The sequence below is a fragment of the Lynx rufus genome, unplaced genomic scaffold (genome assembly GCF_022079265.1).
Source record: "Lynx rufus isolate CCGP_SWC_20201006 ecotype Redwood Valley unplaced genomic scaffold, mLynRuf1.p SCAF_27, whole genome shotgun sequence".
In the NCBI taxonomy this organism is placed as follows: domain Eukaryota; kingdom Metazoa; phylum Chordata; class Mammalia; order Carnivora; family Felidae; genus Lynx; species Lynx rufus.
In genome coordinates this window covers 4,482,581-4,500,658 of record NW_025814842.1, presented here as the reverse complement: position 1 = coordinate 4,500,658, position 18,078 = coordinate 4,482,581, and the positions used below count along the sequence as shown (strand labels likewise).

Genomic DNA, 18,078 nt, shown 5'->3' with positions numbered 1-18,078 from the left:
ACTTTTATTATGTTGAGGTAGGTTCTTACTATTCACAGTTTATTGAGTGTTTTTTCATGAAGAAGGGGTACTGGATTTTGTCAGATGCTTCTCCATCAGTTGAGATTATCGTATGGTTTTTTTTCCTTCAGTCAATGTGTAGTATATGATGTTGATTGATTTTCATATTTTGAACTATCTTCACATTCCAGGAATAAACTACTTGGTTATGGTATGTAGTACTTTTAATATACTGCTGAATTTGGTTTGCTAGAATTTTGTTGAGGATTTTGCATCTGTACGTAAAGGATAATGGTCTGTAGTTTTCTTGCAGTGTCTTTTTCTGGCTTTGGTATCATGGTGATGCTGGTCTCGTAGAATGAGTTAGGAAGTGTTCAGTCCTCTTCAGTTTTCTGGAAAAGTTTGAGAAGGATTGTAATTTAGCTCTTCTTTGAATTTTTGATAGAATGAAACAGTGAAGCCATGAGGTCCTGGACTTGTATTTGTCCCTATATTCCTCATTTCTGACCCAGTCTCCTTCCTAGTTACAGTTCTGTTCAGATCATCTATTTTCCTCCTGATTTAGTCTTGCTGGGTTTTGTGTTTCTGGTAATCTATCCATTTCCTCTTGGTTTTCCAGTGTTTTGGCACACTGTAGTTCATAGTAATGTCTTATAAGCCTTTTTATTTCTGCAAAATTGGTAGTAATGTCCTTATTCTTCATTTCTGATTTTAGTAATTTGAGACTTCGCTGTTTTTTCTTAGTCCATCTAGGTAAAAGTTTATCCATTTTGTTTATCTCTTTGAAAAACTGACTTTTATTTTCATTTTATCTGTTGTTTTTCTATTTTGTTTATTTCTGTTCTGATTTTATTATTTCTTTCAGCTGGGTTTTGGTTTAATTTCTTCTTTTCCTGGTACCTTAAGTTTTAAAGTCAGGTTTTTGGAAGTTTTTGATTTGAGATCTGTCTTGTATTTCAGTGTAAACATTGCAGCTGTGACAGTGATTGCTTTCAATCCTTACTGGCTCCTCATTATCTTGAGTGTCCTACCTCCTGCCTATAGAGGGCCTAGGATATGCTCCAGTAGGAAGGAACCAGTCAATTGTCTACATTCAACTTTTAGCCAGGGGGAAAAAAAAAAGTTAAATTAAGCCTATCATCATTGCGTGGGTTGACAGGGTGTATATATTATTTATTAATAAATACATTAATTGGAGGTGCTCAAAAATTTATTGCTAGGGTGAGGGTGCAGTATTTTAGAGACACTCAGCTATAGGACTAAGACCCAGACTCACTCTGTAATGTATCCCTGAACACCTTTGCAGATCTTTATCTTCTTAGAGTCCTACACCACGTTCTCCTGTCACACTTCTGGGTGTTTGTCATGCCTCCTTGGCTCTGCTTGTGTAATGGTGTCACATTAACAAAGATCCCCTGCTAGATGAAGCACAACCTGACAATACACAACAGAACCATATTGTCTACCCTTATTTAACACTAACTGTACATGATTCCCATGCACCTCTCATAATACCGTATTACAGGATAAGTGTTTGTAAATGTGATTTGTCTCCTTACTAAGGCTTAAGCTCCTTAAGGGCAGGGGGAAGAAAAGAGGACTGATTTAGCTTTATATTCTTGGCAGGGTAGGACAGTTTCAGAAACACAGTAGGAAGTGTAGTTTTTTTATTTGAATTAATAAGTTAATACACTGGGTTTTCCTGTCATATCAGTTTACCCCACAAAATAAAAACAAAACAAGATACAGAGTAGGCAACATGTATAATATTTGTTGTAAACTCTCAGAGTAAACATGTTAAGAGTTCTCACATATCTGTTTCATGTCACCTAATAACTGATCTCTTTGGCTTGAACAGAAATGCGGTGGTCTGGGATCCGTGTCGTTCAAGGACGTGACTGTGGACTTTACCCGGGATGAGTGGCTACAACTGACAGGCACGCAGAGGACGCTGTACCGGGACGTGATGCTGGAGAACTACAGCCACCTGGTCTCAGTGGGTGAGGGGTGTTCCCTGTGTAATGTCTCATAGCATGCGTTTCTTTTCTTCGTTCTTAGCTGCCAGAGTTTGTGGGCCCTTGAAGGAGTGTTTAGTGATAATGTGTGTACATCTCATGGGTCAAAGATGTTCTCATTGGGCATAGAAAGGATGTGTTCCTGCCTCCCTAATGAAAGGTTCAAATGGGCACCTTTATCATGTGGCTCCTGAAGCTGCACCTTCCTCGTCCTCCACGGGCCCTGATACCCAAGCAGCCCGTGAGGAGTTTTATCCTGTATCCCACTCACAGGGTGTCACCTCACCAAACCAGAGGTGATCTTCAAGTTGGAGCAAGGAGAAGAGCTGTGGCCATCAAGGGGAGAATCCCCAGATCAGGGTGATCAAGGTGAGTTAGTCATTATGGAGAATGAAGCCCACAGAAATCAGGTCCCGGATGGGCTGGTTCTGAGGTTGGTGTGTGTCTCAGTAGTTCTATTTTGGGCCCTGAGGCCTTCGGAAGTAGCTGAACAGTGAGCTAGCAGACCTCCAATCACCCAAATCGCCCTACTTTATCACTTGTAAATACCAGTGCTGTCCTTTTCTGCCTGATACCCAGTATTGAACCCTTGCTTGCGTCATCTTAGCGTCTTCTGTTTCTTTTTCTAGTGTGCATCTTCCTCCATTTTCATGGTGTATTTTTTTTTTTTTTAATTTTTTTTTTCAACGTTTTTATTTATTTTTGGGACAGAGAGAGACAGAGCATGAACGGGGGAGGGGCAGAGAGAGAGGGAGACACAGAATCGGAAACAGGCTCCAGGCTCCGAGCCATCAGCCCAGAGCCTGACGCGGGGCTCGAACTCACGGACTGCGAGATCGTGACCTGGCTGAAGTCGGACGCTTAACCGACTGCGCCACCCAGGCGCCCCCATGGTGTATTTTCTTTTTATGTTCCCCCCTTTACGTGTGCATTCATTCATTCATTCTTCAGATATTTCTACTATGTGCCACTCATGTTCTTGGTGTTGGAGATAAACCAGTAAATGTAACAATCTTCCTGAGCTCTTGGAGCTTACAAGCTAGCAGGAGAAGATAGATATAACTAAAAAATTTACCTATCAAGTGGTGACAAGACCCATGAAGACAATTAAAGCATGCTAAAAGCAGATGGAGTGGGGTGTGCTCTCTGACACCCCATCTGGGCACCTGGGTGGCTCAGTTGGTTAGGCGTCCAACTTCAGCTCAGGTCATGATCTCATGGTTTGTGAGTTTGAGCCCCGTGTCAGGCTCTGTGCTGACAGCTTGGAGCCTGGAGCTACTTCAGATTCTGTGTCTCCCTCTCTGCCCCTCCCCTATTCACACGCTATCGCTCTCTCTCTCAAAAATAACATTGAAAAAATAAAAATTAAAAAAAAAAAGGTGGTCAGAGAATACCTTTTTGATGAGGTCCACCTTAGAGCAGATAATTGAATGTTATGTGGATTCTAGGGGTTCCAGGCACAGTGAATACCTGGGCCGTGCTCTTGTGGCAGGTGTTTGTTGGAAGTGCTCTGGGGGCCACTGTGGCTGCAAGGATGCATTTGAAAGGAACACTGGTAGGGGATGACTTCAGAGAGTCAGCCAGAGCCCAGATGATGTTTTACAGGGCATGGTAAGGGCTTTGACTCCATTTTTGGTGAAATGGGCAGCTGTTAACAGATTTCTGCAAAAGAATATTTTAGAAGAGTTTCCGTGGCCACTACTGTCCAAGAAGATCAGAGATGGGTGTGAGTGTGGTGGTTAAAAGTAGAAACAGAGACTGTATGCAGGGCTGGCCCCACGAGCACACTGCCGGAATCACCCGCCAATATGGCACATTTGAATTTATTGCTCACCCTGACAGTTTCAGTAGTGCCTTGTAGGTGGGTGAACAAAATCAGGTTATTTGTGGGATTTGAGGGTATGGTTTCAGACAGGATCTCGATAACCATTGGGTAAGGATGCTAATGTAATAGTTCAGGATGTGTGAACACAACAAGGATTGAAGAGTCCTGGAGAAAAAGTTTATTATTTATTGGAAAGTTAAGCAGTTTATTTGAAAGGTTTCTGGGAAAGGGTGTTTAGGTGGTCAGTCAGCTGAGCGTCTAACTCTTGATTTAGGCTCAGGTCACAATCATTGTGGGTTGTGGGATCGAGCCCTGCACCGAGCGTGGAGCCAGCTTCAGATTCTCTCCCTCCCTCTGCCCGTCTTCCCTGCTAGCACTCTCTCTCTAAAATAATAATTTGAAAAATTAAAAAAAAAAAGGTTTTGGGGAAGCTTCTGAACTGAACATTAAAATTACTTGCAATCTGTAGCTTCCTGGGCAGGAGTTTCCTGCAGGAGTAAAGTCCTGTCACAAAGACAGCAGAGCACTAGTCAGGTTAGCCTAGATGGTGAGCTGTGTGGGCTGTTGGGTTTCAGTGGGGGAGACATGCTTGCATTGCTTCAGATGAGAAGTGATGGCGGCTTAGAATAAGGAGCTGGTGCACATGGGGAGGCGGGGCTGCGTGTTTAGAGAGGAGGATTGGCTGCTGAGTCAGATGTGGCATGTGATGGGGGGAGGCAAGCGTTCCATCTGAGCAACATGGTGGTGGTGGGAGGTGTTACTGCGCTGGGGGGTTGGGGAGGATCGGTTTGGGGACGTTTATAATTTAACATCGAATAATTCTAAGATCTGAAGTCCTTTATGTTTTCATTCTATTCTCATAGCCAGGCCCCGCTTCCAGGCTTGATTCCCAGTTCAACAAATCAGTCCTCAGAAGCAGTCTCCTGCTGTATTACATTTTACTGTTTCTCCTTTTCCTTTTCCTTTTCCTTTTCCTTTCCCCTTTCCCTTTCCCTTTCCCTTTCCCTTTCCCTTTCCCTTTCCCTTTCCTTTCCTTTCCTTCTTCCCTTCCTTCCTTTGAGAGAGAGAGAGAGAAAGAGCGAGCTGGGGAGGGGCAGAGAGAGAGGCAGAGGGAGAATCCCAAGCACACTTTGTACTGTCAGCACAGAGCCTGACATGGGGCTCAGTCTCACAAACCATGAGATCATGACCTGAGCCGAGGTTGGACGCTTAACTGAGCCACCCAGGCACCCCTACCATTTCTTGATTGAAGTTCATTTTCTAGTAGGTTCTTTAAGAATTCATGAAAACAATATTTACCTGCATTCTTGCATGTTCAGACTCACTGGCGTTACTTCACCTGAGTACCATTTTGTCTACATATGAAACTATTGGGATTTACTTTTAGTCTTGAAGGATTTGTCATTCTTTCTCCATTGCTTTTAGCACTAAATTCTATTATGGTTGTCTTAGATCAGCTTGATTTTTTTTTTTTTCTCACAAATGACTTATTCAAGTTCTGGGGGTGTGATGCACAGCACGGGGACTAAGACGGTAAGAACAGTGGAAAGTTGTTGAGAGTAGATGTTGACCATTCTCACCACACGCACAATCTACTTGTGTTAACTATGTAAGGTGATGGATGTGTTAATTATCTTGATCTTGGTAATCATAGGAAATGTGTTAACATCTTTAAAGTAGACTTAATTTTTCTTATTTATGACCTTATAGACAGAAGCCAGGAAAACCAAGGTAAATGTTTGTGGCGAATTTCACTCATTAACAAAAAATCTCTGACTAAGAAGAGAGATAATGTTTGCAGAAAAACACCCTGTGAGTATGACTCATGTGGAAAGAGTTTGAAAAATGTTTCAGAATCCGTTATTAGTGATAAAAGTCATTCAAGTAAGAACTCTGATGAAATTACTGCTTGTGAGAAATTTCTTTTTGATAATAATCAAGAAAATATTCCTACTGGGAAGAAATCTGACGCACATAGCCAAGACAGGAAATCCCTCAGTCAGACTCAGGACCTTACTGAGCAACACAAAATTCAAACTTTGGGACTACTTTTTGAAGATGATGAATGTGGAGAAACCTTCCTTAATAAGTCAGCCATCATTCCACCTACAAGGGCTCAAACAGAAGAGAAATCCCCTGATTGTACAGAACATGGGGGAAATATCAGTGATGAGTCAGCCCGCCAAGTCCTTCAGGAAACTCACACAAGGAAGAGTCACTCTGAGGTCAAAGAGTGTGAGAAGTCAGCCCTCTTAAAACATCAGAAAGTTAACGTGGAGGAGAAAACCCAAGAATCTAATGAAAATGAGAATAACTTCAGCAAGAAGTCCCATCTCACTCAACCTCCTGCAACTCACAAGGGAGAGAAAACCTTTGAATGTAGTCACTGTGGGAAGTGTTTTTACCAGGAGTCTCACCTGACTCAGCACCAGAAGATACACACAGGAGAGAAACCATGTGAAAGTAATAAATGTGGGAAAACTTTTCAGAAATCACAACCCACAGACCCTCCGGGATCTCACCCAGGAGAGAAGCCTAGTGAGTGTGACACAGCCCCCGTTCAATTGGCCCCTCCTGGTCAGCAGAGGACACAGTCAGAAAGGAGGCTGTATGTGTGCAGTGAGTGCAACAAGTCTTTTCGTCATAACTCCGCCCTCAAAGTCCATCAGAGGATTCACACAGGAGAGAAGCCCTATCAGTGTACCGAGTGTGGGAAATCCTTCTATGCAAAATCAAACTTCAATCATCATCAGAGGACTCACACGGGGGAGAAACCCTATGAGTGTAAGGAATGTGGGAAATCCTTCTGTGTGAAATCGAACTTAACTAAACATCAGAAAACACATACGGGGGGGAAACCTTTCAAATGCAATGAGTGTGGGAAAACGTTCTTACAGAAGTCACAGTTTGCTGACCATCAGAGGACACACACAGGGGAGAGACCCTATGGATGTAATGAATGTGGGAAATCCTTCTACTATAAGTCAGCCCTGCACGTACACCAGGGGAAGCATACAGAAGAGAAACCCTATAAATGTGCAGATTGTGGGAAGTCCTTCTGCTATAAATCAGCCCTGATTATCCATCAAGTATCTCATACAGGGAAGAAACCCTATGAGTGTAAGGAATGTGGGAAAACCTTCTGTGTGAAATCAAACCTCACTAAACATCAGAAAATTCACACCGGTTTGAAACCTTATGAATGTAACGAGTGTGGCAAAGCCTTCTCCATGAATTCCATCCTAATAGTACATCAAAGAACCCACACGGGGGAGAAACCCTATGGATGCAATGAATGCGAGAAGTCCTTCTATAAAAAATCAGCCCTCACTAAACATCAGAAAACGCACACAGGGGAGAAACCACATGAGTGTGACAAATGTGGGAAGGCCTTCCATATGAAGTCAACCCTCATCATACACCAGAGAACGCACACTGGAGAGAAGCCCTTTAAGTGTAATGAATGTGAGAAGTCATTCTATGCGAAGTCACTTCTTAATATTCATCAGAGAAATCACACGGGAAAGAAACCCCACGTATGTAGTGAATGTGGGAAAGCCTTCTCCATGAAGTCCAATCTCACCGATCATCAGAGGACACATTCGGAAGAGAAACCCTATGAATGTAACGAATGTCAGAAGACCTTTCGCCATAAGTCAACTTTAACTGTACACCAGAGGACTCACACGGGGGAGAAACCCTATAAATGTAACGAATGTGGGAAATCCTTCTATATGAAGTCAGCCCTCAGTCAACACCAGAGAATACACACGGGGGAAAAACCTTATGAATGTGAGAAATGTGGGAAAACCTTCTTCCAGAAGTCCCACCTCACTAAACATCAGCGAACACACACAGGGGAGAAACCCTATGAGTGTAAGGACTGTAAAAAAACCTTCTTCCAGAAGTCACACCTCATTGAACACCAGAGAACACACACTGGGGAGAAGCCCCACGAATGTAACAAATGTGGGAAATCTTTCTGTTATAAGTCAGCCTTAACCATACATCAGAGAACTCACACAGAAGAGAAACCTTATAAATGCAATGAATGTGAGAAATCTTTCTGTATGAAATCACACCTCACTGTCCATCAGAGAACTCACACAGGGAAGAACCCCTTTGAATGTAAAGAATGTGGGAAAACTTTTTATGTGAAGTCAAACCTCATTAATCATGAGAGAACTCACACAGGGGAGAAGCCCTATGAGTGTAAGCGATGTGGGAAGTCCTTCTGTATGAAGTCGACGCTCACGGTTCACCAGCGCACACACACGGGGGAGAAGCCCTATGAATGTAGCAAATGTGGGAAGTCCTTCTGCAAGAAATCGACTCTCACAAAGCATCAGGTAATTCACACAAGAGAGATACCCTAAAGATGCAGCAGATATGGAAAACCCTCCTGAGCGAAGTCAAATTTTGTCACGCCAAGAGAACCCAGGAGAAACCTTATGACTTTAATAATGTGGAGACCCTCTCCTGTGGAAATTCAGTCTTTAATTGGCATCAGAAGACAAGGGGGCGGGGGTTTGTGGGCTCTCTCTGGAATGAATGTCAGGGGGGTATCCATGTCATACAGTACTAAATATCAAAGAACTCACGTGGAGAGACAGCCCTAACAATGTCCCGCATATTAGCGTCTACCTATGAATCTAACCTGTGTCTCAGAGAAATCAGTCACAGCGCTAAAATCACAGAGTGCAACAAAAGTATAAAAGCATTTACAGAGTCACAGCTTACTGATCACCAGGTAATTGATGCTGGAGTGGAACTATATAAATGTTTTACATACATGAAAGTGTTCAAAGAAAAAAATCAAACTCTGTAGAAGAAAGGAATTAATATTGAGGGGAATTCTATCAATTTGGAATAGGTGGATACATTGTTTTTTCTAGAGATAATGTAGCACTAGAAGTCATAATCCTGACATGGTACCAGATTTTGAAGATGCTCATTGTGGGAGTATGAGGCCTTTGGAAAAGCACATGGCAGCAGCTGACAGCATGAGACACTTGAGGTGCCCAAGTAAGGACGGCTTTGTACACACATGATGTATGTTTGCTTTATGTAGCAGATGTTGAAGTTGGTGTCGGTAGGAAGTATCTCCCCATGGTTTAGTAATTATCAGGACAGATTTCTCACACTAAATACCCCCAGTGTGTTTTTGTATTTTTATAGTACAATATGCATTATAAGTGATACGTTTGACAAATTTGAAGTACTATACCCCAACAGATTGTTAAGGAAAGGGAAGTACACAACACCATATATCACGCTACATTCAGTGTAAGAGTCGGGAAGTAACATGCACACACACACACACACACACACACTCGCTTATTTTTGCAAAGGGAAGTACTAGAAGGATAAACCGTAAACTAATAAAATGAATTGGAGGCAAGAGTGAACATGCTAGAGTCAGGGATGGAAGCAACATTTCTTTCGTTACACCTTTTTATGAAATTTTGACTTTTGAATTAATGTAAAATTATTTACATATTCAAAAATAGAAAATAAAAGCATTCTGAAATTGAAAACAGAAATCATCTTTATATCAAATTGGTAACCGCACAGAGAAAATAATTTTTACAAGAAACTTGTGAATGCAGAACTATGACTGTATGTTTTCAGTGGGATATGTTTAAGGACAAAGACCTGCAAAAAATTATAAACATGGCTCATTAATTTTATTAGTAATTCTGGTGTTATTTTGGATCCAGTTTTTGTATATTGTAAGATAAGGCAAAAAGAAACCATTGGAGATACCAGAGCCCAAACCCCCAGTTTAAGAGAAGAGGTGACCATAAAAACAAGAATTTGTGTAAACCTTGCCATAATGAGAAATATGAATTGAAAGTATTGCTCATTATTTTTTAGAAGTTGTATATCTCTTAGCTGTGTCCACTGAGGGTCCAGAAGCCATGGCACCCCCCCACAGATGAGCAGATATGGTGCCAGCATTTCCCACACAAGGAACCAGGACTTCCCGGAGAGACAGCTGGTTCTAGACCTGGGCCCTGAAGTGTCCAGGATGAGGCTGGGACCTCTTGTGTCAGAAAACAAGGAAATACTCAAAGATTAATGGGGAGATGTCAGAGGTCCCAGAAGCTAGCCTGCAGGGTTTCTCCTTGGCCAAATTTGAGGTAATTTGATGATCAAACAGACCAACTATGACTGATGGCAACATTCGAATAAACAAAAAAATCTGTCCACAGCAATACAGAAAAAGAGAAAGGGGCTTGAGCTCATTTCCACCATTGGAGACAAATCTTGCCCAAACGCCTTACTCTGTAATTAGAAGGAAAGAATTTCCACCCTGCCCTTTTAGCGAGCACAGTTGTGGAAAGGCTGATTATTACAGAAAAGTGTCCACTAATAAATGTAGGAGGAATGATAGAATTCGAAAAATTGCTAATTTGTAACCCCTAGGGCATCTAGGCAAAGATGATCAGTGGATGCCAGGATCATTTGACACAAAGGAAACTGGGAGTTTGTGCAGTGCGAGAGAATCTCCCACAGACATCTTCCTCACTGACCCTGTAAAAGGTAACCTTTACAATGGAATGATTGTTCACCCCCATTCACCAGGGGTGACATTGTGTGCCTCTTGCTGAGATGCAGTGTGAGGTACGTACGTACGTTGCACTGGGGCATAGTCTTGGCAGGATATTTAATATGGTTTTAATCAAGCGTTTAGTCTTTTAGTTTACAGAAAATACAGAAGAGAGGAACAGCTTCAGTGGAGAAATCAATCAGCGAAATCTGTGGGGCATTCACCAAGGCAACTGGCCTGATCTCTAAAAACCAATGTCATTTTTAAAAAGAGAGAAAGGGTCAGGGGGACTCTTTCAATCCAAAGAGACTAACAAGACATAATCAGATGCAGTGCGTGATCCTTGATCGGATCCCCAAAACGTCCAGCTCAAGAAGACATCCACGTATGTACTTTGGAGGCATTGAGAGGAATTTGAATGTGGAATGGTATTCGGTAATATTACAGAATTAGTTACTCTTCTGAAGTGTGATAATGGTGGTTATGGATGGGAATCTTTCTAGGATGCCATGCAGAACAGAAAGGTAAGCTGTCATGATGTCTGCAGCTTTGAAGTACATAAGTTCAGCTTATGCGTACATAAGTAGATGAAGCAGAAAGTAGCAAGACTTTAGTGAGTGTTGAACATAGTGGTCGGGACACGGGTGTCCACTCTACTTTTCTTAACAGAGCTCTGAGAAATTTCGTTAAACCTTTTGGAGAAGTACCTCACTACTTATCTATTCTCTCACTGTCTTTTTGGCATTTATAAATAGTGATGACCATCGTTACTGATCTGCTCTTTAATAAAGAAGGCAAACAATACCTTAAAAAAAAAAAAGTGTTTGCCTGTCTTGGGTTTAGCTGATTTAATAAAAACACAGTCATTAAGTGTGCAAAGGCAGGGTGCTGCTCTGTTAGCAAAACACAGTGTTTGTTACACTGAAGACAGGCGTGTGTAGAAAATACCCTTCTCTTTCCTGCTCCTGACAGTATTTGGGGTGCCTACAGATGTACAGCGACAGAGTTCTCGTGTGAGGGACCCAGGGGCCACGTGCGTAACAGGACGCCAGAGACAGTGTCCTGTCCTTGTCTCCTTCCTCACTCAGTGTCCACACAGCAGGTCGGCAGCTGCTGAGCCCTTCCTCCTCGTGGCAGTGCCTTGGTGTGGCCTGGTTTTCCTCCCTCACCAGAGGCTGTTTGGGGCTGAGAGTCTGACCAGACACTGGCCAACGGGATGTTTAGGGAAGTATTTGGGGTGATTTCTTCATTGAGGAATCAGGGCAGAATGGCATTGTCCATCTGGATACCTGTTGATTGCGTCTTGTGACTCAGGGCTGGAGGTCAGGGTGGTGAGCTGAGGGAGGGCAGAACTGCAAGCAGGGAGCACACGGATGGTGAATTCACCAGCTCGGAAGCCGCTCTGTACCTGGAAGGTGAAGGTCGTTCACATTCCTTACGCCTGTTGGACTTGAGACTTTTCTGTTCCTTGGAGCTATAAAGCATCCTAATATTGCGGAGGTATACTTTGTTTTCATTTTTATGATGTAATTCACACATGTTAGATACAGGAATTTGGGAGCAAGAATGATTTCTTTTGAGAAAATGATTCAGTGACTGCCCTGTGCCCTATAAATTTCCATGCAACGATGAAGTACTGTTATTTCTTGTCTGAAAGAAATGGAGCACAGGAAAATTCTTTTTGCAACCCAGTTACATACCAAGTATTCTTTCTCTTTATGTGAAACAACCTTTAAAAAATTGTCATTCGTTGATCTTTTCCATGTTTCTTGACAAGATGTGGCTTGATGTGTCTGATTTTTATTTTCCTAATGAACTGCTAGTTGTCTACGCCACTCATCTTTTTGTCCCTAACTCGAAATACTGTCTTTATCATGGATTAAATGATCATTTGCGGTGGTTTTCCTTTTTGTGTGCTCAGTGCTCTTCCCCACATCCTTTTAGAAAGGGAAGCTTATACCCCAGAGCCAGCACATTCCCTGGCAGGCCAGTCACAGCACCCGCCCTGTGAGCCCAGTTTAGTTCCTGGGATGGATGCCTAATCTAAGGCCAGCGAGACTCGACGGGGGCTCCTGCTTGGGCTTTGGTAGACATCGCAGGCCAGCGGTTGGCTGGTTTGGATGATGGAGCTGCTAGCTGCTTGGTTATCTTGGGTTTTCTCCTATTTGCAGTCAGTCCTAACTCATAGCTTGTAAGTACTCTGATTCTGGCTTCTTTGTTTCTGTCTTACAGACCTCTTTTAGAATTGTGATGAGCTAAACCATGTTTTCATTGCTCTGTCTCTGTAATGTTTTGCCACGTATTGAAAAGCACGTCTCTCTTCATTCTGTTTTTCAAATCTCTCTTGGCTTTTCCCGCATTAGTTCTTAGAGACAGCCTCCCGAGTAGACTTAACCAGGCTCTTCTCCCAAGCCTTTGGGGTTCTGCTGGAGTTCGTGTTTAAATGTAGTCTCAAATAGCTGCCCACCAAGAGTGGCACACTCTTGATCCATCCCCAGCGACCAGAGAGGTAGGACTCATGGTGACAGCTTGTTAATTTCTCGTTCCTGTGAGTAGACCATACTTTGTTTCTTTGCACGTTTTACAATTACTTGATGAAAACTGGACATATTTTTTAATGTTCATTTTTGAGCAGGAGCAGATGGGAGGGTCAGAGAGAGACACAGAATCCCAAGCAGGCTCCAGCACAGAGCCAGACGCGGGGGCTCGAGCCCATGAACCGCAAGATCATGACCTGAGCCAAAGTCAGATGCTTAATTGACTGAGCCACCCAGGCACCCCAAAACTGGGCATTTTAAATATAATCAGCAGCTCTGGGAATCAAATTTTCCCCTCACCCCAGAGTTTGTGTTGTTTCTTGTGTGCTCTTTTTATTGACTTTTCCGTATCAGTAGGTATGTATTCCTTGTCATGTGTGGCCACTGTTCTCTGTTCCAGTAACTTAGAAGTTAGGTGTATTTTCTCACTTTGCTTAAAACACCTGCAGCTGATAAAAGAAAAAAAAAAAGAGGTGGGGAGAAAGAAAAAGAGGAAAAACAATGTTGTCCCAGTCTTTGCAGACTGGCTCTTTATCAAGCATGCCTTCACTGCTCAGCCAAGCTGGTTCCGGTTCTGCCTCAGCCTTCACTTCGTTTCTGTTGAACCCGCAGGCCCATCCATGGTGAGAGCCTAGGGACTTCTCGACCTTTTCTAAGCTGTGACCCACCCAGGGCACACGTCATTTCCTGGCATGCACAGAAGCTTCTAGAAGCCCTCATTCCCACACATCTCTCCTTTCTCAACCTCTTCTTTCCCAGGTGTCTCAGTTTGCTGCTCACCTTGACTGTCATTTCTTGCTCCAGCTGACTACAGCCAGGACTCTTCCCTTTATTTATTTGTTTTTATTAAGTTTCTTTATTTTTGAGAGGCAGAGAAAGACAGAGCCAGTGGGGGAGGGGCAGGGAGAGAGGGAGACACAGAATCCGAAGTAGGCTTCAGGCTCTAAGTTGTCAGCACAGAGCCCGATGCAGGGCTCGAACTCACGAACTGTGAGATCATGACCTGAGCTGAAGTCGATGCTCAACCGACTGAGCTACCCAGGCGCCCCTGGACTTGTGCCTTTAAATGCTTTCGGCATGAGCCATCTGGGAAGCTGCCCAGGCCCATGACTGATGTGGGTCCAGGAGACAAGAGGATGCCCCTCGAAACCCTCCTACAGACCTCTGTCCAGCAGGTGAAGCCCACTCTGCAGCTGTTTGAGAACAACCCACTGGCCTGGAATGCAGGCTGTCACCCATTTGGTAGCTGATCTGAGGTGTGGGGGCAGGGGTGGTGGTGGTAGGTGGGCAGGAGAGTCATCTTTCTGGCTGCACAGCTGTGCCCCTGCCTCACCAAGCCTCGCCTGATACTTAGAAATTTTGGACCAAGCTCTAGAGTTCTGCAGAAGATGCCAGCTCATTAGTTGTTCCTACTTGGGGGGCGGGGGGGGGGTGGCGTGGGCAGAGCCCCATTTTCCTCCTCTCTGCCGTATCTTCTGATCAGTTCCTGAGCACTTCCTGTTTACTAGTACAGATAAATGTTCCGTGTTTTTATTTTTCCTGATCAGCTTTGGAGTAAACTGTTACTCTAAAGTGTGATATTTAGAAATCAAGATGTGAGCACACATTTTTCTAAAGATAGAAATACTGCATATTTTATTAGGAACTTAACATTTTAAAACCACATCTTTTATTAGGATTGCTACTGATTGTGCTAGAACTCTTGTTATATTACAGAGGTTTTGAATGGGCTGCCCTTTATTTTCTTCCTGTGACTTACTCTTAAGTCATTAGCATACCACTAGGTTTGGGAAGAACATATATGTTGCAGTTTAGAAGAAATGACTGTGGTTCATTTTTTTGTTGGCTAATTCTGTATCAGTGTTGGATTATTTGGTAAGAGAGAAGATGACGATCTCATGTACAATTCTAAACTACCAGGCAGGCGGTCCAGGGAAATAGGATAGCTCCGGTCCAGGATGTTCTCTAGAGAAAAGGTCCCCTTTATCTTGTTACTTTTCCATCCCCTAAAAAGGAGTTAGCAAGGTACAGTTCATGGGCCACATTTGGCCTGCTGCCTTTTGGTGCATCCCGTAAGCCAAGATTGGGTTTTACATTTGTCAGTTTTTTTGAAAAAATCAAATATTTTATGGCATGTGAAATTCTACAAAATTGAAATTTGTGTCCGTACATAAAGGTTTACTGGGACACAGCCAGGCCATCCCCATTGGCTGTGTAGGTGCTGTCACATGTGGAGGCGGGGCTGAGCAGCTGTGAGGGGCTGTACCCACAAAGCCTGAAGTGTTTCCACCCGGCCCTTCCCAGGCCCAGTTGGCCATGCCCTGTCCTCCGGTATTACCCTTGTCACCATGGTGCTGTCACAGCCCATGGAGGGAGGAGGAGGCAGTGGGGGAACAACAGTCCTCTTCGAATATGACTCAGAAGATGACATATCCCCCAGCTCGAATTCCGTGGACCTAAACTTAGTCACCTGGCCACTGCTGGCTGAAGCCGGGGACTCAGCTCTGCAGGGAGGCGCACAGCTGAAACTGGGTACAAGGGGGCACCGTGGTGCACTGAGCAATGCAGTCTCTCCCACAAAATGACCTCTGCAACGCGGTGCAGATACTCCCAGCTGGGGGCTCCTTCATCCTAGCAAGAACATTTAAAAGTACAGAGTGACAGGGACACCAGCTGCTCAGTAAAGTGTGCAACTCTTGATCTCAGGGTTGTGAGTTCAAGCCCCACGTTGGGCATGGAGTCTACCTAAAAAAAAAAAAAAAGAAAGAAAGTACGGAGGAACCAACAAATGGAGCAGCCACGACAACTTATTGGAAGCTGGGTTGGGTTGAAGTTGCCAGAAAAGACACAGACATCATTTAGGCACCCGAGCCGTGAAACTCTGGCTAAAACTAAACAGCATAAAACGATGAGGAGTTTTACTTCTCAGGTCCTTTAATTCTTGTTTTAATGTTTCTGGAGGAGTCCTGGGGAACAGTGTTAATCATACCACTGGGTTCAAAACATTTATATTCAATGTTGGTTTCTGCATGGAGGCCATTCTGTGCCTGATTTTTCTCTTCATTTCAAACTCTGATTCTGTTCCCTTCTCACAGCCATTCATGCTGGTCGGTTTATGACCTTAACCACATTCCATTGTAACGTATATGGGTGTGTGTGTGTGATGTTAACGGATACAAATATTTAGTTGTGGAAATCCCTTTTCATTTTTAAAGTTCATATCCATGTTTTATCAAATATGTTATGCATGCCAGTGCTTGATCAGCGTTTTATTACCTCTTCTGGTGACCCAGACATCTCAAACATCCTGTTGACAGAATTCCCTGTGTACACATCCACGCGTGTACAGAATTTCTTGGGGATGGATAAATGTCTTAGCACTGCCACTGCATGAGAAGGCACATCCATGAATTTTAAAGATTTTTTATTTTTATTAAATGTTTATTTTGACAGAGAAAGTTCCATAACTTTGTTAGCTGCACACAGAGAGTGTGTGCAAGCGGGAGAGGGGCAGAGAGCGGGAGAGAGAGAATCCCGAGCAGACTCCGTGCTGTCAGTGCAGAGCCCGATGCGGAACTTGAACTCCTGAACCATGAGATCATGAGCTGAGCTGAAATCAAGAGTCGGATGCTCAACTGACTGAGCTGCCCAAGTGCCCCACACACATGAATTTTAAAAGGTATTTCCAGGTCAGTTTACCCACTCCCACGGTATACAAATATTACCAATCACCATTCACATCCTTACCAGTATTTATTATACATCACTGTCATTTTTTCCATTCTGATCAGTGTAACTTGTTTTAACTTGTGCATTCTAATGACTGATGACTCCAAGCACCGTCGTATCCCTTCTTGTGGATGTGCTGCCCTTTTCTTGCCACTTTACTGGATCTCATTTGTTGTAGTTACTGGTCTTGCCTTAGGTTAAGACAGTGTTTTGCTTTACAGACCTGAGATTTTCTGGATGTTTCCCTCTGGCATCACAAAAGCCTCTCTTAATTTCATTCTTTTTTTAATTCTGAGAAACTTTTAATTCATGGGTTTTCTTCCCATCTTGTCTTTTTGAGAACCCCAGGATATGGGTGTTCTACCATCCTCTCTGTTTTATTTTTCACATTGTATCTCTTTCTTCTTTCTGGCGTCAGGGCGAAATCATTTGCCGTTGTCATTCAGCCTACTAACTGGCTTTTTGGCTGCATCCACTCTGCAGTTAAACTCATCTAGTGAAGCATTTACTTCATGCCATTTATTGATGCCCTTTCCCCTTTCCCCCACCTCTTTTGGGATAACTGTTCCTGCTTCATATAACCAATACACTTTTCTCAAGGGATGTCTAGTAAGACCATTTTGAAATCTGGATTTCTACATCCCACTAGTGGTGGAGACATATGGTGTGCTCTTGGCAAACTCCTTGTCTTCTCCCGGCATTTGTTCTTGCTGAGGTGTCTGGAGATCTCGGCTAATGGAAGGAGCTGGGCAAAGGCCTAACCCCTATTGCTGTTCCTCAGGGTGGCCTCAGCAGACGTATGCGTTACAGAAGAGGAAGCCCGCCCCCAGCTAGGAGGAACCCCCTCTTGGCACATTACATGATCACCAGAAGGTCCTCCTTCATCCGGAAAAACGTGCCTACTTATGGTAGTGACATGGCTGTGGAATGAGGAGGGGACGATGCAGCTCACACTGTGTCTGTCTCGTCCACCCCTCATCTCAGCTGGATGGGGCTGACGCACCTGCTTTCGGTCTCACGAAGGACCGTGGTGGGCAGTGATGTGCTTGGGACGCTACAGTGGAGAGCAGTGTCGTGTAGTCCCCGAGTTCCCCTTGGCACCGGCCTCCCTACTGTCTCTGGCTGCTCACACCTCCCTGCCGAGAGCCACATCTGCCCCCAGGGCACCCCTGCAGTCCCTGGACGTGTGAACTGCTTGGGCTTCTCTGGCACCCCAGAGTTGGGCTTGGGAAACAAGTCGGCAGCCCATGCTACTTCGTCAGTTTGGCAGGAATCACGGACTTTGAATTCAGGGAAGGGAAACACCGTTGGTTTGTGATGTCATCTCTGTGAGAAGGAAAAGGAATTTCCTTGTTTTGTTTCACTGCAGACAGCCTGCAAAGCTGGCAGTTAGCTGGGCCACAACCGGTGGACTGTACA

General features: G+C 43.9%; 1 protein-coding gene across 1 annotated transcript in view; it reads left to right on the top strand.

Moving 5' to 3' along the window:
- Nucleotides 1–17,590, top strand: part of LOC124519349 (zinc finger protein 25-like) — a 28,620-nt gene extending 11,030 nt beyond the window's left edge. Inside the window, exons 3-8 of the mRNA XM_047089533.1 lie at nucleotides 1,859–2,000; nucleotides 2,289–2,384; nucleotides 6,502–6,633; nucleotides 6,883–7,122; nucleotides 7,207–8,189; nucleotides 17,441–17,590. Of these exons, the coding sequence (XP_046945489.1) occupies nucleotides 1,859–2,000; nucleotides 2,289–2,384; nucleotides 6,502–6,633; nucleotides 6,883–7,122; nucleotides 7,207–8,189; nucleotides 17,441–17,590 (1,743 nt within the window). The remainder of the gene's footprint in view (nucleotides 1–1,858; nucleotides 2,001–2,288; nucleotides 2,385–6,501; nucleotides 6,634–6,882; nucleotides 7,123–7,206; nucleotides 8,190–17,440) is intronic.
- Nucleotides 17,591–18,078: the final 488 nt, after the last annotated feature.